The sequence below is a fragment of the Perognathus longimembris genome, chromosome 28 (assembly GCF_023159225.1).
Source record: "Perognathus longimembris pacificus isolate PPM17 chromosome 28, ASM2315922v1, whole genome shotgun sequence".
NCBI classification, from domain to species: domain Eukaryota; kingdom Metazoa; phylum Chordata; class Mammalia; order Rodentia; family Heteromyidae; genus Perognathus; species Perognathus longimembris.
The window spans coordinates 52,285,025-52,306,002 of record NC_063188.1 but is presented as its reverse complement, the minus strand read 5'-3'; the positions used below and the strand labels follow the sequence as shown (position 1 = coordinate 52,306,002).

Genomic DNA, 20,978 nt, shown 5'->3' with positions numbered 1-20,978 from the left:
GATGTGGGTAGGTTTTAGTAATGCAGTTGGTGATCTGTATTGAACAAAATTCCTCCTGTTTCACTTTTGAGCTGAAACATTGTTCTTGTCTATTGTTCGGACATGGACTGAAAGGTGCATTTTGGGGTATTAAGCCTGTTGATTTTTGTACAGGAACTTGTAGAAATTTTATACAGGAACTTCTGTAGTTCTTAGGCCCTTGATCTCTGATCCAAAGTATACACTTGCACTCCTTAGTACCGAGCTTGCAGTCTGTAGATATTTAGGACTTCTCCAAGATTGCCTCCATGATTGTGTGAACCAATTTTTCTCTCCATCTTAATGATTCTGATTTGCAAAAGATCCTTCTCTAATACATTTTGTCATTCTTGTAATTTATACTTTAAAATTTTCACTGGGTACTGAGTTTTGAACTCAGGACAGTGTCTTGTGCTAATTAGGCAGGCTCTCTACTACTGAGCCATGACCTCATTAGTTTAGTTTTAGCTGTTTTTCAGATAGAGCATTCCCTTTTCCTTGGGACCAGCCTTGCACCACAATCTTCTTACCTACGACCCTTTAATATCTAGGATTACAAGCATGATCCATCATGCCAGACCCATGTAATTTAATTTTGAATATAACCCCCTTTAGTTTTATAGTATGAACAACAAGTACATGTGGTTTTTGCTCTCTAGAGTACAGACTGTACTCTCTTGCCTTGGGGTTATCTACCAGTGAACCCATTTTAAAAGCATTTTAATTCAAAAATGCATTTCCCATACCTAACCTACTGAGCATTATAGTTTATCATCATAATAAACTACTGAATCTTAGTTGTTCTCCTTCATGATTGCATGGCTGACTGGGAAATGTGGTTTGTTTTAATGCCTAGCATAATCAGATAGCACTTTGCCACATATCATTATCCTGAAAAGAAATCAACTTTCAAAAATTTGTATTCTCTGCCTTAAAGGAAACAAAATTGCAAATTGAACCACCAAAAATTAGGAACTATGTGTATCGTCATCCAAACCATGGACCCAATGGCACTATATGTGAAAACTCACTGACAATCAAATTCAGGACTATGCACATGCTAAGCCATGAGCTCTACCACAAAACAACATTCCAGCCCTTAGGTGTATTATGTGGCTTAACTTTTTTTTTTTTTACAAGATAATAGGGAACTCTTAGGCTTTAACTAATATTGCTCAGTTAACATTTCATTTGTCTCACAAGCGGTTTCAACTAAAATGCTCCAGTAGGGGTATGTAATAGAAAATTTCTTTCCACTGACAATAAATGGTGAAAAAACTCTTATCATAGAGCAGCTTAAAAGCATTAGGTGCAGATAACTAGACTCCTTAAGGATTTTTCTGGAAACACTGACATTGAATTGAATTGAATAAGAATTGAATTGAATAAGCTTTTGCTCTAAACTTAGTAGGTAGTACTCTCACAGTAAAAAAGAGAATTTACTGGTAATCTGTGTACAAGAGCAAGCTAGAAGTAAACAAAATATCCCATAAGCTCTATAGTTTCGACATACTTAAATAAAATTTTTCTATTGTCCAAAGCTTAACTACTAAAAGGCAGCAGTATCATAGATTCAGATTGTGAAGGACATATATGAGGGGCTTATTTAGCAACAAACAAGTTACAATCTTTTTTCAGAGTAAATAGAAGAAATCTAGAAAGTCTAGAAATCTCAAAAGAAATTTGCAAGTTAGCTTTGTATCTTCCTAATTTAAAACAAGGTACCTAATCCTTGAGGCTTGGTGTCTTTAAATTTAAATTAGAAAACCTATGCAAAATAAACCAGGCTCATAGTCATAGGATGTCAGTAAAGATAGTCTCTTTCTGATACGTAATCCTCCACACTAGCTATCTTTGTCCTAAACCAGAGAAATATACAAGTGGCTTTTCAGTGAAAATCTATTTGTGAGACACAGATAAATCTTGGAATAACCTGTTCTCTGAGTAATAGCAGTAATCATAGAACATGCTTGATACTTCCCCAGTCTTTTTGTGAAGAACATATTTTTCTGTGTGCTTTTTATTTAAAATATTTTAGAAATTATACATTTGCAGATAATAAAAATAGAGCCTGGAGTGTACTGTTTTTCTGCTTAAATTTGAGTCACAGACCCTGTGGAGGGTAGATGTATCTGGATTATATAGCTAACCATGGAAAAGATTTGAATTCCTCCCTTGCCAATATAATCATGTCACTATTCATATCACATACAAAAGTAGTGTCATTAGCTATTTTAAGGACACTCTGAATAATGGTATCTAAGGTTCATATTTGGTACTTCTTGCTCTCTAAGAATCATTATTTGTTAACTGAACAAAATTGGAGATAAATACTCTAAAGCAATCTGTGAAGCTGAAGAGGAATGTATTGAAGGCTTTTGCAATATGGCACTACTCACACTCACTTCTTACAACTCTTATATACTGACTATGCTTCTTTATTTTTCATTAAAAAAGGCAAAACCAAGAAGATACTCATTAACAATAAAGCAAAATAGGAAACTGAGCATAGAATGTAATGTTACAAAAAAATGGACCTGTATGTATCTTGGAAATACAGAGCTAATGGGATAGGTGGAAAGAAAGGTGAAAGATCATAAATCAAAATTATAGACAAATGCAGTAAGCATAGTGTCAAACTAAGTAGTTGGGCACTAAGGAATAGAGATAATTTATATTATATTTATATTATTTGATTAATTATTAATTATTTTATTATTTATTATTAATTATATTAATTATATTATACTATTTTATTAATATTTATATTATAATAATATTATATTATAATTAATTATATATGTCTATCCAACAACAAAATTTATCTAGAATTTTGGCAGTGTAGAGAGTCATCCTTATCTATATCCATATTTTATATGCAATTATAAGATATATTTAATAAAATAGGTTTTGTATAGCCTCTACTGAGGAAAGAAATGGGTGGTAAACTCTTTACTAGTTGGGATCTTCTGCCAGCCAGTGGACCTTGTTGTGTGTGTACTATGTATATCCATAGCAAGTACATAGTAAGTACATCAGGATACAGCAGTCCTGTTTATAAGCTTACATTTGTTCCCACTAAACCTGTGTATGACGAATGGTTCTGTTAAATGAATTTGAACCTTGGAAACCATTTGCCTTTAAATTCTGATTTCCTGTACTCTCATTGCATTTTATAGAGCCTTTTGTGTTTCAAAGTCTTTTGTCTTAAATGTTATATTTTTATTTTTTATTAAAAATAGGTATATTCAGCTCATGGCTCTGTAAGTCAAGAACATGGTATGATCAACTGCTTGTTAAGTAGTGAAAGCCTTCCTGCTGAGACATGGCCAGTTGGAGAGAAGTGTGTTAAAGGAAGCTGCCTTTTCTAACATGCACTAAATATTTTTACTGTTATTAAAATACAACAAAGTTCTAAAATTGTGAACTGCTTTTTTAAAATGTAATTGAACTCCAATAGGTGTGATTTAACTGTATTTTTATCTTTCAGGAAAACTTTGGCAATGGGTATGAAACAAATACGATCTTAAAAATCTAACATTTGATCTGACCACAGGTGTGAGACAAATATATCTATATTTATATATAGATATATATTGCTACATATTCATCAGCATATCAGGAAATTATCCTTCCATCCTCATGTCTAGACATCTTAGTGTGAAGGAAAAATAATAATTTACTTTGGCAACACTAAAAATATAGTTCTAAATTAACAGTATTCAGAGTTCATATTATAAAATTATCAAAATTTAAACCTATTTTGCTTACATTAAAATATTCTATTTCCTCTCTCCCTTTTTATCTAACCATATGAATTCTCACCTTGCACTTTCTCCCTCCATTGTAATACTATCTGTCATGAGAGTCTTACAAGTCCTGAACTGGTACTGCTGTCATGTTACTGAATTTCTGGAATACAAAGATCATAAAAGGCTACTATGAACAATTTAAAGATGTTTGAAGAAATGGATGAAGTTTTAGAAATATATGACCCATCAAAACTAAAGTCACCAGCACAACAATGTTCATCGCAGCACAATTTGTCATAGCTAAAATATGGAACCAAACCAGATGCCCCTCAGTAGACGAATGGATCAGGAAAATGTGGTACATATACTCAATGGAATTTTATGCCTCTATCAGAAAGAATGACATTGCCCCATTCGTAAGAAAATTGAAGGACTTAGAAAAAATTATACTATGTGAAGTGAGCCAGACCCAAAGAAACATGGACTCTGTGGTCTCCCTCATAGGGAACAATTAACACAGGTTTAGGGTAATCACAGCAGAGGATCACAAGAGCCTAATAAGGTATGCCCCTATGAATGCATAAGATAATGCTAAGTGAAATGAACTCCATGTTATGAAAACAAGTGATATATCACTGTTGTAATTACTTTAGACATGCCATGTGAAACCGTAGCTTCTATTGTTGATGATCCTCTTGTATCCCCTTCCTGTGGTTGTACCTGCACTATCACTGCATATTATGTGAGTACATTGGAAACTATATACTGGTATTAGAAGTAGGAAAGTGAAAGGGAATATCAAAATCGAGAGACACAGGATAAAAAGACAAACGACTACAAAAGCAATACTTGCAAAACTGTTTGGTGTAAATCAACTGAACAACTCATGGGGGGAGAGCGAAAGGGGAAAGGGGAGGGGGAATGAGGGAGGAGGTAACAAACAGTACAAGAAATGTATCCAATGTGTAATGTATGAAACTGTAACCTCTCTGTACATCACTTTGACAATAACTAAGAAAAAAAGAACAAAGAAAAAAACATTGAACTGAGAAAAGACAAAATATCTAAACAAATCAATAAGAGGTAATGATGGAATCTGTAGTCAGAACCTTCAAGTAAGCAAAACATGAGAGCTTTATTGGTGAATTCTACCAAGTGTTCAAGAAAGAATTAACAGCAATTCTTCTCAAACTCTTACAAAATATTGACAGTAAGTTCTATGAGGTCAATGTTATTCAATATCAAAGTCAGATAAAGATATCACAAGTAAAAAAATATATTATCTCATATGACTACAGGCATAAAATATTCAAGCCAATAATAGAAAACGAAATATAGTAGCATCTTAAACTAGCTCTTATGGCCAGGCAAGGTTATCCAAGAGAAGTAAGAGTAGTCCAACACACAAAAAATGTAAATATAGGGGCTGGGGATATGGCCTAGTGGCAAGAGTGCTTGCCTTGTATACATGAGGCCCTGGGTTTGATTCCCCAGCACCACATATACAGAAAACGGCCAGAAGTGGCGCTGTGGCTCAAGTGGCAGAGTGCTAGCCTTGAGAAAAAAGAAGCCAGGGACAGTGCTCAGGCCCTGAGTTCAAGGCCCAGGACTGGCCAAAAAAATAAAAAATAAATTAAAAAAATGTAAATATACCACATTAATAAGAAATTATTCTATTTATAATAACACCTAAAATAATAAAATATTAAGGAATAACTTTAGCTGAGTTAGTCCAAGGCATAACACTTTTTAAAAATGTAAATTAACGATCTAAGTAAATTGAAAGAAATCTTATCTTCATGAAGTAGAAAATTTGATATTGCTAATATGGTTATTCTTTCCAAAGCAATATACATAAGCAATGCAATTCCTATTACAATATTGCTACCATTTTAAACAGAAGTGGGAATGATAAACTTAAAATTGACATAGGATTACAATCAACTATGAATATTTGAAACACTCATAAAAGATAAACAGTGCTGGAGAACTCACATAACTTGATTTAAAGTTTTATAACTGAGGTGCAAGAATCATCACTGTGTAATACTGGCTGAAAGGCAAACAGTTGATGATCCATGGGAGAGAATTGAGAATCTAGAAACAAATGTATATATCCATAGGCAAGTTGAGTCTTTACAGCTTTGTCAAGACCATTCAGTAGAAAATGCTAGGATAACTAGATAGCCAGATGCAAAAGAATGAATTTGGAATTATTGCTCATACCAGACATAAAACTTGACTTGTAATGGATCTAAGACATAAATGAAAGAGCTTGACCTACAAAAGTCATAAAAATATGTGAGTACACAGGAATGGTTGAAGGGTGAACAAATGCAGTCATGTTATTCAATATGCACTTTGTAAAGAATCAACTATGCAACTTGTAGGCCAGGACAGGAGGGGAAAACTAGGAGAAAATGAAGGAAGAAATAATATTGTCCAAGAAGAATTGTACTCATTACATGATTCATAGAATTGTAACCCTTCTTTACAACACCTTAATAATAACAATAAAAATAAGCCATACAGCGGGGAATATTGAATATAGTCTTCCAATGCACATCTCCTGTTTCTTAGTATCTGTCACAGAATTATGAACAAAATATGTTAATCCTTATTTTCTTGTAGTTGCTTTTGTTTCTAAAGTGAACAAACAAGCCACATCTTCTCTTTTACTTCTATAATCTGGCCAGTGTCTTCCTCTGAATTGGCTGACACAATGTCAGTTTTAATAACTGACTAAATGAGTAAATGTATAATGTATTCCAGAATCATCCACTTCCCATCGTTTTTTTCTTCTGTACCTCCACAAGTATTTCTGTGTATTCCACAAAACTTTGCAAAAAAGTGAATTTAACAGAATAGTTTCTTAGATGATATTAGAAGTACAAGCAGCAAAATAAAATAGGTTGCATTTTTTATTTATTTTTATTTTTTTAATTTTTGTAAAATGTATTGTCAAACTGATGTACAGAGAGGGTACAGTTTCATAGGGTAGGCATTGGATATATTTCTTGTACTGTTTGTTACCTCCTCCCTCATTCCCTTCTCCACCTCCCCCTTTCCCTTTCCCCTCCATGAGTTGTTCAGTTCATTTACACCAAACAGTTTTGCAAGTATTGCTTTTGTAGTCATTTGTCTTTTTTACCCCATGTCTCTCGATTTTGGTATTCCCTTTCAGTTTCCTAGTTCTAATACCAGTATACACGGTTTCCAATGTACTCAGATAAGATACAGAGATAGTGCGGTACAACCACAGGAAGGGGATACAAGAAGATCATCAATAATAGAAGCTACGGTTACACATAGCAAGTTGAAAGTAGTTACAACAGTGATATAACAATCGTTTCCATAACATGGAGTTCATTTCACTTAGCATTATCTTATGTGTTCATAAGGGTATAGCTACTGGGCTCTTGTGATCCTCTGCTGTGACTTGCCTACACCTGTGCTAAGTATTCCCTATGAGGGAGACCATACAGTCCATGTTTCTTTGGGAATTTTATGCCTCTATCAGAAAGAATGACATTGCCCCATTCGTAAGAAAATGGAAGGACTTGGACAAAATTATACTAAGTGAAGGTTGCAATTTTGAAAGATTAAAGATTGTAGTACTTTCAAATTTTCACATCTTACATATTGATATTTGATCGCATAAGTAATGACTATCTGGAGAGGATACCATTAGCTCAGGAAACAACAGCAAGAATTGATAAACAAGAGCACATCAAAACAAAATGCTTCTGAAGAATAAAATAAGCAATAACAATAAAGAGATATCCTATAGAATGGGAAAATCCATAAACCACCTGAGGATTGAAATCCAGAATATATAAAGAAGTGAAACAAATAAACACCAAGGAATAAATACTGCACACAATCACCTCCTATTTAAGCTTTTCTCTGTAGTTTGGATGACAAGTGAATGCCTCCCTGCAAAGCTTTTTCTGTTAAGATCGGGGGGTGGGAGATTGTTCACAACTTTTGCCTCAGCTCACCTCAAGTTACCTCAATTTTCCAATCATACACTCCTCAGTAGCTAGAATTACAGATAGGACTCACTGATGCCTTATCTCCGTAAACTAAATTATTAATTTACATTTTCTCAAACTTAAAACGTATACATGTTAAGGGATGCTAGTGGCTCACACCTGTAGTCCTTACTACTCAGAAGGCTGAGATCTGAGAGTCATATTTTGAAGTCAGCCTGGGCAACAAAGTCCGTGAGACTCTTTTCTTCAATTAATCATGAAAAAAGCCAGAAGTGATGCTGTGGCTCAATGGTAGAGTGCTAACCTTGAGTAAAAGGAGCCCAGAGGCCATGCCCAGCCCCAGGATGGGCAAAAAAAAAGAAGTGTACATGTATATCACATATATCATAATGTATATCACAAAGCAGTCATAGAACTTTCATATGATATTCTTCCAGCTGAAGACAAATGCATCCCTCTCTTTAAACACTAAATCCAAATGAAAAACGCCTTAATTTGGAACAGGGGGAAAATGGACACCCACACCCACATGCAACATGCTCCCTTAAAAAAAACTTTAAATAAATTGGACTGACAATCTCATTTTAAAAATTTCACTTAATGGAAGGTCCTGTCACCACCATCTCATTTTATTTTTGTGGAGCTCGTATAGTATTTGAAGTCAGAGTCTCGTGGTTTCTAACCAGGTGCTTTCCCACTGAGCCATGTCTCCAGTTCAAAACATCTGATTAACAGAAAGAAAGATTGATTTCTGGGTGTGGTGGTTTACACCTATCATCTCAGCTTTTGAAGATGTTGAGAATTGGAGGAAGGCAATGTGAAGCCATGCAAGGCAAAAGTTTGTAAGACCCTATCTGACAAGGAAAAAAATGAGTGTGATAGTGCGCACATGTCATCCTACCTACATGGAAGGCTTAAACTAGAGGGTTATAATCCAGACTTGCCCAGTCAAAAAATGAGACCCTATTAAAAAAAAAGAGGAAAATAATAGCTGAGGTATGGCTTACATGGTAGAACACCTGCCCAGAAATTTCAAAATCTTGAGTTCAAACCTCTATACTGTCCAAATAAAAAAACTATAAAGAGAGAATGGTTGATCTAGTTAAATCCTTAGATTAAAAAAACTAACTGAATTATAAAAATGCATTTAAAGTATTAAAATGTATGGGCTTCTCTGATCTCAATTATAAGAATTCACCAAAGTTTTCATAATCTCATAGCTGTTGTTAAGTTTGTAGGATACAAAACAGTGATACATTGAAACAAACAATAAAAACTGAAGCAGCTTTCTGAAAATCAGATATTTTCCAGTAATTGATCATTCATCATGGCAATCAAATCCTTCATCTAATGTTCTCAAGTAGATGATAATATAATGTAATTTAGAACTACATTCAACATGTTTACAGGTTATAAATGTAGGCATGTTACATGGTAGAAGAGAATTTTGCGATCAGACTGAATATACCATGAGAAAATGACATCTAAGAGAGACTAGATGTAATATGGCAAAGTAATACACAATCAGGGAACTTTGGATGGGAAAAAGAGTTATATAGTTTAAAGGAGAAGGTAAAGCAAGCCTCAAGGCATAACATTTGGCTATAGAGAGATAAGAGTGGGAGTGTGAACAAAGAAAGTAAAGAAAGTAACAAGAGAATATATAACTTCCTTGACAAACTACACTTTAAGCAGAAAATATAGAATAAGGAAGTAGTGTTCTTTAATAGCAGAAAAAAGGTAACATTGGCTGTTTTTAAATGCTATTCATAGTACATAATCAAACCCAGGAACCTATATTTCAAGTATCAGAGTGAAATTGAGGCAGGATTAATTGAGGAAAATGAGGCCTGGTGAAGGCATCTTAGAAGCATGGTATTTAGAAACATAGAAGCACTATCTTTACTTCAAAGAGAGACAACAGGATGCATTTCTTCCTGAGAGAGGCATTTCTCACCCCAAGAATTAACATTTGTCTGGCAGGATGTATGCCTTCCTGAGAAAAATGCTTCCCCCAAATTTAAGCAACATTCTACCCAAAATGTAGAATAAGGTGCCCTCCTTATCTTAAGCATAAGGATCTGTTTTTATGGCAGGATGCATTCTTACCTGGAAGAAATGCCCAAAACATCTAAGAACTCAAAAAATGTAACACCAGGAGTGGTTAAAGCAAGGACATAACACATAACTTGGCATAACTTTGAAGTCAGTCCCCCTGCTGGTACCATATATATATATATATACCCCTAACAGACAAGGAGCTCTTGCCCCCCTTCCCCTCCAGCTTTGAGAGCACTGACCCTGACTTTCTACTTGTCTGCTTATTTATTTATTTATTTGTTTGTTTCTTTGTTTTTAATATACTTTGGTTAGTTATTTCTTTTTTTTTTCTTCAAATTTTTATTATCAAACTGATGTACAGAGAGGTTACAGTTTCATACGTTAGGCATTGGATACATTTCTTGTCTGCTTTTTGTCTGCATGTCTGCTTGCTTCCTTGCTTACTTACTCAATAAAGCTCCAACAAGTTTTCTTACCATCATGACTTGTCCATAAATTCCTATTCGAACTCAAGGACTCTAAGCCAAGAGTTCCTATTTTTAAAGGGAAAGTTCACAAACCCTCACCTGCATCTGGCGACAGAATGGGAGATAAATATGAATTCTTACTATTAAAACAAATCTTGAGATAAGTATTAAAAATGGGATATAATTAATATATTAATCTATTACAATTCAATCCCCCATAGATTTCATAGGTTCACACTAAAGGTTGCATACTATCATTACCAAAATTGCAAGAGCTACGACTTTTGATTAATACAATTATCAATTGTTCACATGTACATTGCTGAATATATTCCTCCACATCAATGAGGCTTCGTTGACACTTCTATCTCCCCTCAACCCTTTCATACTTCTGATCTCTCTTCTCCTATGTTCGTACTTTAATTCTTGAGTACATATAAGCATTGAATATACATAATTAAATTGCTTATTATATATAATTGCTTGCTATTTATTTCCCTTGACTACAAAAGTATGTTGCACAAGAGCAGGGATCTTTGTGTGCTTCTTGATATATGCCAAGTGCCTGGAGATCAGTGTCTGCAACACAGACGGAGTTCCACCTAAATGTTTTCTGAAGTGTAATTGAGCAAATGGTTATGTTTGGAAATTTGAAAACACTTGTAATGTATTTCATTCTTACTATACAAAAATAAGCCATGACTAGAATGAGTGAAAAATAACAGGAACGGGAAAAGTAGGAGGTATAAAGTAGATACTTGTAATTTAATGATGTTTACCCTACAAGTTCCTTCAGTTAAATACTATTAGTTGAATGAGAAGTTGAAAAGCTGAGTTATGTGAAGTAGAGAGTAAGGTGCATTAAGTGTTACTACATGGCATAAACGAGATATGCAAGGTACATGTCACCATTTATTTTCTCAGTATAGATGGGCAACTATATAGTCAGAGAATGAAGCTCACTTTTATGCCACTGGGGTTTTTGTTGTTAAAAAAAAAGCCAATGTGGCCTCTAGTGGTTTATACTTGTAATCCTAGCTGAGATCTGGGATCACAGTTCAAAGCCAGCCCAGGCAACAAAAGTTTATGAAATTCTTATCTGCAACTGACTAATGAAATAACCATAGCAGAAGTGGAGCTGTGGCTCAAGTGGCAGAGCACCATCCTTGAGCAAAAAGGCTCAGGGACATCTCCTAGGCCCGGAGTTCAAGCCTCAGGATAGACACAAAAAGCATATATTTGCATATATGGTCTAGGGAACATTTTCTTTTGCCAGTCTTGGGGCTTAGGACTCAGGGCCTGAGCACTGTCCCTGGCTTCTTTGTGCTCAAGGTTAGCACTCAACCTCTTGAACCACAGTGCCATTTAAGGCTTTTTCTGATTATGTGGTGCTGATGAATCGAGCTTCATGCAGGCTAGGCAAGCACTCTACCACGAAGCCACAATCCCAGACCTCTATGGAACTTTTAATGTAAGAATATTCATTGAATTCATGAAATTTTACTCATACTGATGTCACATAAAAACCATATATTAATAAATGATTTTTATAAAAATATTCAGAAAAATATTCTGGGGAAAAGAGCTAGAAAAAACTAAAAATTTTAAGTCAAATAACTCTATAGGTCTTTCTCTTTCTCTGTTTCTCTCTTATCTACTTCAAGGTTGTTTCCATGAAACTTGGTCATTTAACTTTAAAAAAGCTATTCATAACTAATACGACTTATTTTCACTGAAATTCTAATTTTCTACATGATAAATCAAAATCTCCTGCCTTCACAAGACCGATACTTCTTTGACAAATAATACTCATTTTAAATGTTTGTGTATACTGTTTGACAAAAAACTAACCAAAGACATACATGTATGTAGACATACTTTATCTATCTCTTGCAAATAACACTGTAGTCCCCAACCAGCCACCCTCTTCCTTCCACCTTTCAGACTTCTTTGTTATTTTCAGGATTTGTAGTTACACTTCATAGGAAGAAAGCGAAGGGAAAAGAAATCTAAAAATTATGTCTAATACTGAAGTCTTAGTTTCAATTTTATTTACCTCCAAACCCATGCATCAGTTGATAACTTGAGTTACCTTTCTAAAGAACTAGTCATGTCTCTTTCATGGCTAATACCCTTTGTTTTTGTTTTTTTTTTTTGGCCAGTCCTGGGCCTTGGACTCAGGGCCTGAGCACTGTCCCTGGCTTCTTCCCGCTCAAGGCTAGTACTCTGCCACGTGAGCCACAGCGCCGCTTCTGGCCGTTTTTTCTGTATATGTGGTGCTGGGGAATCGAACCTAGGGCCTCGTGTATCCGAGGCAGGCACTCTTGCCACTAGGCTATATCCCCAGCCCAATACCCTTTGTTTTTAATCTGGGTCTCATCTACATAAAAAATATCCCAGGATACTTATTTTAAAAATGCCAACTTATGAGGGGGGAGGTAAGAAACAGTACAAGAAATGTATCCAATGCCTAACGTGTGAAACTGTAACCTTTGTGTACATCACTTTGACAATAAGAAAAAAAATAATAATAAAAATTTAAAAAATGCAGGCTTATGAGATTTATACCAGACTAACTGAATGAGATTTTTTGAGAATACACTTTTACTGAAGGGTAGTTATATTATTATAAAAATCATAACCATTGCAGTAGAAAGCCAGAGACCAAAATAAGATTGTTAAACACTACTCATTACTTTTAAAGACTGAACTATGCTAAAAATAGTAAAATAAATAATTTAATATTGATTGAAATGTTTATATCTATCATGATACAATTATATGTTCAAATTAATTAGGTAAATTAAATGTAGAAAAATAACATATTCTATGAATTATCTGGATATATTTCAAAGCAGAAAAAAACTACCCACAGATTAGTGTGTTGTTTACCACATTTTATGTAAGGTTATATTTGTAGTATACATAAATACTACCATCTCAAAATATGTCCTTTGAGAAAATTCAATGTTGAGTTTTTGCTAGTTTTATAAAAATCATGACAATTTTTTTCCAATGGCATTCCTACTAATGACATGAGGAAACCCATATGTTGCTTTAAATGAAAGATTACTTACTGCTCTTTTTCTAGAACACCCTGTAATCCAAGGCACAGTATGGTTTCCTGAAATCTGTGAAAACAACAAATGGAATCTCAGTTAGGTAGGCATTCATACTCTGGAATGTTGCTCAACACCAAAGAATTCATATACAGTGTTAAGATAGGTCTGCATTCAGAACACATTCCCCCAATAGACAACATTCTTCCTTTAATGAAGTCTGCATACTTAAAGGGCCTTCCTTTGTGAAAAAAATTAGAAATGATGTAAAATTTTCTTTGGAAATTCAAGGAAATTCTTAGAGTATATAAGGGCTCTGCATTTTCTGGGGCTCAGCTGGAGTTTGGAAATCTATGGAAACAGAATGATTGAAATGGAAATTCAGTTCTTTGCTCTGTGGAAACATGGAAAAAGTTGCAAGCACTATAGAGCATTACTACAAAATGAACTCCCTAATGAAAGATGTATGTTATAAACTACTTAAGCACATGTTTTTCATTTACTCTGAAAAATCAGCACTATCTAAACTTATATTACAGGTGCTTACTTAATAAAACTCTTAGCCTGCAATGCAAATGACTGAAACACCCTTTATCAATATTCAGGCCACATCAAAAATCTATTCTCTATTTTGTCTACCTTTTATTTTATAATGACAAATTGTACATTTTAATGACCCTTTGAGTTAAAGATTTTTGTATGGAGATTTAACTAAAAAAGAACACATTTTAAGCCAGGCAAAGGTGGCACATGCCTGTAATCCTAGCTACTCAGGAAGCTGAGATCTGAAGATCATAATTCAAAGCTTGCCTGGAAAAGAAAGTTTGTGAATTTCTTATTTTCAATTAAGCAGTAAAAAAAAAATGGGAGTGGAGTTGTAGCTTAAGTGATAGAGCACGAGCATGGATTGACAAATCTATGGGATAGTACCCAGGACCTGAGTGCAAGCCCCTGTACCAATATACCTACAAAAAAGGGACACATTTATTATTGGATATTTCTGCCTAGGCAGAACTGCAATATCAATGAAATTGCAGAATCCTCATTTAAACTTCAGATAAATCGTTACTGTTCCTGACCACTAAAACTGTTAGTTTACTTTAATTTCTGCATATATAAATATGCAAAAATAATACTTTTGAAGATAGGTTAAAAAGTATTTTACTTAATGTAAAACATCATTAGAATACAGAGACAATGAGTTTAATGCTAAGATATCATGGCAAGATGTGAAAAGTTGATTTTCTTTGATGATGAACTGAGGGCAATAAAATGATTTCTTTTGAAGAAATTCTTTTAAAAAGATGAGTTTCTTTTTATTTCACAAATCAAGCCTGAGTCAGTTGTTTGTTTATTCAAGCTTGCAAAATCAGATTACTATTAGCTTCAATGAAGAAGTTAATCTGCTAAAGTAGTCATATATTTTTAGTATAAATATATTTTTAGTATAAGTATAGATACCCAACTTTTTAAAATTATTGTTGCACATATCCTTATACATTAATAGAGATAAATAAAAACCAGCTACAGAGTATTTCTACAGAAGATGTGCTAAAGGCAAATAATTGTAAATAAAAGAAAACAGAACTTCAAACTTGTAACTACTGAAAAGTTGCATGGTATTTGAATGCTATCTATGCTCACCTAATCTCTCACATTTACTTCCAATGCATTCTTAAGTTCCTGGCACAACTTAGGCAGAAAAGATGAATTATTAACCCTCTTTTTTTCTTCACAAATATGTGTTTCTCCAACATTGGGGATTTTTATTTGGTACAGTATTGAAGACAGGTTCTCATTCATTTGAATACATAAAATACAATAATCACATGAGAAGGGCAATAAGCTTCTCATTTAAATTATATTTCAATTTTAAGCATACTTTAGTCTGGTTTGGAAAATTGCAAAAGAACCTACAAGGAGACAAGGCTGATTTAACAAATATTTTAGAACTTATATACCCATTGAGTTTTGTATGCTTCAAAGTAGAAAATTTAGGATGTTATGAACTCATTACAATGAAACTGCCATTATTGAAAGCATTTTGGGAACTTTTGAAATTGTCAGTTCATACCTCATCCTGAGATTCTGTTTCATACAGCCAGATTGAACATTCATATGATTCACTAAATGTGGCTCCAAATAAATTCTATTTTCCAAAATCAAATTTTCCCTCAAATGATGATGATTTGTCACCACTGAAACCATTTAAAAGAATCCCTCAGGCTTTTAAAGCAGTTGTAAAAGAATTTCAAAAACTTTTTGGCAAATTGAACATTATTAGCATAAGTATATATAAAGTTCCAAGGCAACTAATTTGAATTCTGTTCAAATGTGTGCCAGGCATCTCTTCTATATGAGGTGCTGTTTCAAGTCCTACAAGAAATAAAAAGATGGGAAAAATATAATTTCCTGGAGGGCAAGAATTGTGATTTGAGAGGAGATAAGACAGAAACACAGATGACTTTAATACAAGGTACGATGATAAGGGTCATGTACAATAAATAAAATGCAATACAAGTGCAAACTATGGCAAAATGACATCCACTTGTAGATTAAGATTTTAGTTGACCCTTACAAAGTAAGTAAGCTTTTGATGGACAGGATTTAAAAAGAGACATAGATGGAAAGAACAAAACTTTTATCACATCACAATATGTGGACAGGATATGTTTGGGGACTGGGCAGTTCATCTAGCACTAAAGAAAGGGTGAGGTCACTTTGTAGAGGCCATGAATGCCACATACACCTATATCTAGTTCTGCAGAAAATGAGGAACTTTTGAAGGTCTCAAGGAGATGGGCTAGTACATGTACACAATGGACTTCCACACCTCTATCAGAAAGAATGACATTGCCCCACTCATAAGGAAATGGAAGGACTTGGAAAAAAAAATCATGCTAAGTGAAGTGAGCCAGACCCAAAGAAACATAGACTCTATGGTTTGGTTTCCCTCATTGGGAACAATTAGTACACGGCTAGGATTATTCTAGCAGAAGAGCACAATATCTCAATAGCTATGTACTCATGGACACATAAGATGATGGTAAGTGAAATGAACTCCAAGTTATGGAAACACTGTTGTTATTTTCAACATACCATGTGAAATTATGCCATTGTTCTTTTGTCTTTCTTTCCCATGGTTTAACCCCTGATGTCACTGTAACTGATTTTAGTACTCTGGATATTGTATATACATGTATTAGAACTAGGGAAGGGAAAGGGAATATCAAAATCGAGAGACAAAGGATAAAAAGACAAACCAATGCAACAGCAATACTTACAAAACTATATGTTGTTAATCAACTGCACAACTCAAAGGGGGGAAGGGGAAGGAGGGGGAGGGGGAATGAGGGAGGATGTAACAAGTTGGATAAGAAATGTATGCACTGCCTTATGTATGAAACTGTTACCCCTCTGTACATCAGTCTGGCAATAAAGAAATGAAAAAATAAATATGTCATTAAAAAAAGAATTTTAACTTGTCTGGTGTATATAATGAACTGAAGACACACAGGAACATTATAATAGTTTAGGCAAGATATAATCCATACTTAAAACTGGGGCAGGGGAAACGGGAATTGAGAAGAGAAATATAAAATATATTTCTAAAGATCTCATGCATAGGATAGAAAATAAGTAGGGAGTTTGGAATAATGAGAATAGCTTTTATGTGGTCATCAGGAAACTTCCTCCCAAAGTTGCTGACACACTCTGTCTGATGGAGTATCACAAGTTTGAAGTCAAATATAAAGAAATTACTGTTAAAAATCTGTGTCTTACGTCTGAGATTGTACACATTAAAGGGTAGCACACTTATGTGGATATAAAATCACATGGTATGTATAGGTTTGTAAGTCCAACTTTAACATACTTGTCTGTTTCATGTGAAATCATACGTGTACTTTAAGAAGACATTATATATCAAAACCCTAATCATGCTTTCTCTATATATAATAATCTATGATTGTATACTCACAAGAAGGCATACATGAAGTTAAAGAATTTTAAGAATAATGTTTGCTTTCTTATACTTCATACTATTCAGTTGCTACATAACATGATTCTGCTGTAACAGTCACACAGGGATTCTACATATAAATATAAACATGCTTTTGATTTAAAACTATCATAAAGACAATTCTGCAGTAAGTTGGATATCCTAAAATTTAGGAAATTTTAGATCAACTTCTGGGTCAGATAGAGCTATTATGTGAAATAAACTATTTTATGTGAGGCAAGAAAATGAAAAATGTTATTAATTAGCATTTTATTAGGCAGAATTTGATTAACTGAAACAATCAGGCAATAACTGGGTCTCTGAGCAAAGTTCAGCACCCAAAGATTCATAAATCAATGTTTTAGCTTTCCATCGTTGTTTTGATATTAGCTGAACATCAAAACCTATCAATCATTCTTGTTAATCAGCAAGGTTTCCTAGGTGTTTTTCAATTATGAGGTGTAGAGTACAGAGAACACTCCTGCATATGTGATAGCCAGTCAATAAATATTTGCTGATTGATTGATTGAATTAATTTAGACCTTCATTATTCACTAGCTATGGTTGTCTGAAATTTAACAAAAGGCCAAGAGTGGAAATATCCAAGACGCCTTTATACAGGGTACAAAGTTGGCGGGAAGGGGTATAAATTGTTTCTGGTTGAGAATAACATGTACTGGAGAATAGATGAAAAAATGACTTGAATATTTATTTGAATATATATTATATGTATACATATACACACATATATACATATATACACACACATATATATTCCTGTTCTTCTCTCCACTACATCTCTGGAAAAGCTTTGAGAAGTTAGATTATAATCACTTAAAGTGCTACCACTTTTAGACAAACAGATGATATATTGTATTAAACACACAAATCTTCTATTAAGTCACAGGAAATAGTGTTTAGAATAGTTTATTAGCCTAATTTTTTTTGCTATTAACAGCCAAGATGTTACATGGAATTTGTTTCCTCCTGCATAATATTGTTAGCTGAATATTATAAGGCAAAATTAGTGCCAAGGAAATTGAAATTTCAAGATTTTTCAGTGAAGTTATAAAAGGTACTTAGAATATGTTGGGTGCTGGTAGCTCACATTTGTAATTTGAGGAGGCTGAGATCTAAGTCTGTGAAAGTCTTATCTCCAATTAAGCACTAGAGAACTGAAAGTGAAGCTGTGATAGAGTACCTTGAGTGCAAAAGCTCAGAGAGAGCACCTAGGTCCTAGTTCAAGCCCTGGAACTAGCACAAAAATCAAACTACCCTGAATTTGTTCTTGATCATTGAGATACTGCCTACTAAAAATAATGCCAAATTAGAAATAAAATAATATAAATTACTATGTGTACAGGCTATTTTCTTTTTTTTTTCTCAAATTTTTATTATCAAACTGACGTACAGAGAGGTTACAGTATCATACGTTGGGCATTGGATACATTTCTTGTACTGTTTGTTGCCTTGTCCCTCATGCCCCCCTCCCTCCCCCCTTTCCCTCCTCCCCCCTGGTGTTCAGTTCACTTACACCAAACAGTTTTGCAAGTATTGCTTTTGTAGTTATTTCTCTTTTTTTACCCTGTGTCTCTCGAATTTGGTATTCCCTTTGAATTTCCTAGTTCCAATATGTACAGGCTATTTTCTAGTTCAAAGAAGTAGAAAGGGAAGGAGCACTGTGAGCAAAATAAGCACACAAGCCCAGTAAAGAGATATAAAAAAGTTCCAAGAAGATGGGTTAGAAGCCTGATGTATTTGAATCTATAAATGTGAATAGTCTAATAACATAGAAGGGATTATATTCTGAAGAGAGAAAGAAGAACATCAGGAATCACCAAAAATGTATCAGGACAACAGAAAACCAGAAAAAAAGAAGTAACAGAGAAAAGCAGTGAACAGTAGAAGTCCATTCTCCCACAAACCATAAAGTCAGGTTAGAGATTTGGTGAGACTGACTGCTCTGATAGGAAAGGCCTCAGTGAAGGAAGAAAAGATATCATGTCATTCCTTCCTATCTAAGAGCTAACAGCAAGAATAAAATATATTTTATTCCAGGAATGCAAGCATAGTTAAACCTATGGATATGTAATACAACATATAAATAGAATAAAAACAAAACTCATACAGTACTGTCAATAGATGTAGAAGAAGCCTTGACATAGTTCAACATGCCTTCATGAAAAAAGCCCTGAAAAACAGATAGAACATACCACAACATAATAAAGACCCGCAAAGACTGTGGCTTAGTGGTAGAATGTTTGCCTAGAATACATGAGGCTCTGAGTTCAATTCTTTGGTACAACATAAACACTAAAAATGAATTGAATTTAAAAATACAGAAAAATCAATAATGAATAAAATAATGAATAATGAAATAGTGAAGACCGTGTTCAACAAGCCTATGCCTATATTTACCAGGAACACTCTTGAGTACATATCCAAAGTAATGTGATTGAGGATACAATAGAGATATCTGCACACCCATGTTCATTGCAGGAGTATTCACAATAATGAAGTCATGGAAACAGATGAGATGACTTACAACTGATACACATATGTATATGCATACACACCCACACACAGGGCAGTATTAGTCATCTATAAAGAAGAACAAAATGGGTGGGGGAGGGAAAGGAGGGAAGGGAGGGGGGCATGAGGGACAAGGTAACAAACAGTACAAGAAATGTATCCAATGCCTAACGTATGAAACTGTAACCTCTCTGTACATCAGTTTGATAATAAAAATTTGAAAAAAAAAATAAAAAAAGAAGAACAAAATCATTCCATTTTGTAGGAAACCTGAAGGAACTGGAAATCATTGTGTTAAGTGAAATAAGCCACACTTAACAAATTTCTTATTTTTTCTATCATATATCAAATTTAGAAAAAAAATTCATGAAGGTAGAAGAGGAGCTATTTGGGAAAAGTGACACTAGCTGGTGACAAGAAAGGTTGCCAGTACATTGTATACATGTGTGAAAAAGTCAAAATGAATCCTACTATTGTTTTCAAGAATAAAAATAAAAAGGAGAGTTGTCTAAAATACTGACTCTACAATAACCCTTAGGGGTTAGAAAAATAAGCCCAATTTGAGTAGGAGCTCCAGAAACAGGAAAAATAAGAATAAAAATAAAAGATGAAAATTCAACTGGTATATTTTTAAGATAAGACTCACATGTCTTTGATAAATTAAACATGACAAAGATGAAAAATTAAATTATAAATGATAAAGGAAGCATTGCATGTATCTGCACAAATATTAGAGAATATAACATACAATTTTGAAAAAGTATATGATAACATTTTTGATAATACAAAACCTTTAGTACAGAAGAAATGCAGTACTATGAGGAAAGTTTGTAACTATAAGTGCCTGTATTAAGAAATCAGAGACATGTCAAAAAATAATCAAATGATCTCCTTTGGTTAATTGTTCAGAGAGTTAAAGTCCATGAGAGATGAGAATTCAATTAATTAACAAACTGAAATAATAACAGTACATCCTGTTTTTGTACTGCTTATTTTCCAAAATGATTCAATTTTCTAGCTGTAGTAAGCAAATCTCTTAAATTTCTGGTTCTGAGAACATACAATACACTCTAGGTTTCCATGGGACCCATTTT

General features: G+C 33.9%; 1 protein-coding gene across 1 annotated transcript in view; it reads right to left on the bottom strand.

Moving 5' to 3' along the window:
- Hdx (highly divergent homeobox) overlaps positions 1-20,978 on the bottom strand; it is a 114,352-nt gene that overhangs the window by 55,410 nt on the left and 37,964 nt on the right. Inside the window, exon 4 of the mRNA XM_048336245.1 lies at positions 13,371-13,424. Coding sequence (XP_048192202.1) covers positions 13,371-13,424 — 54 coding nt within the window. The remainder of the gene's footprint in view (positions 1-13,370; positions 13,425-20,978) is intronic.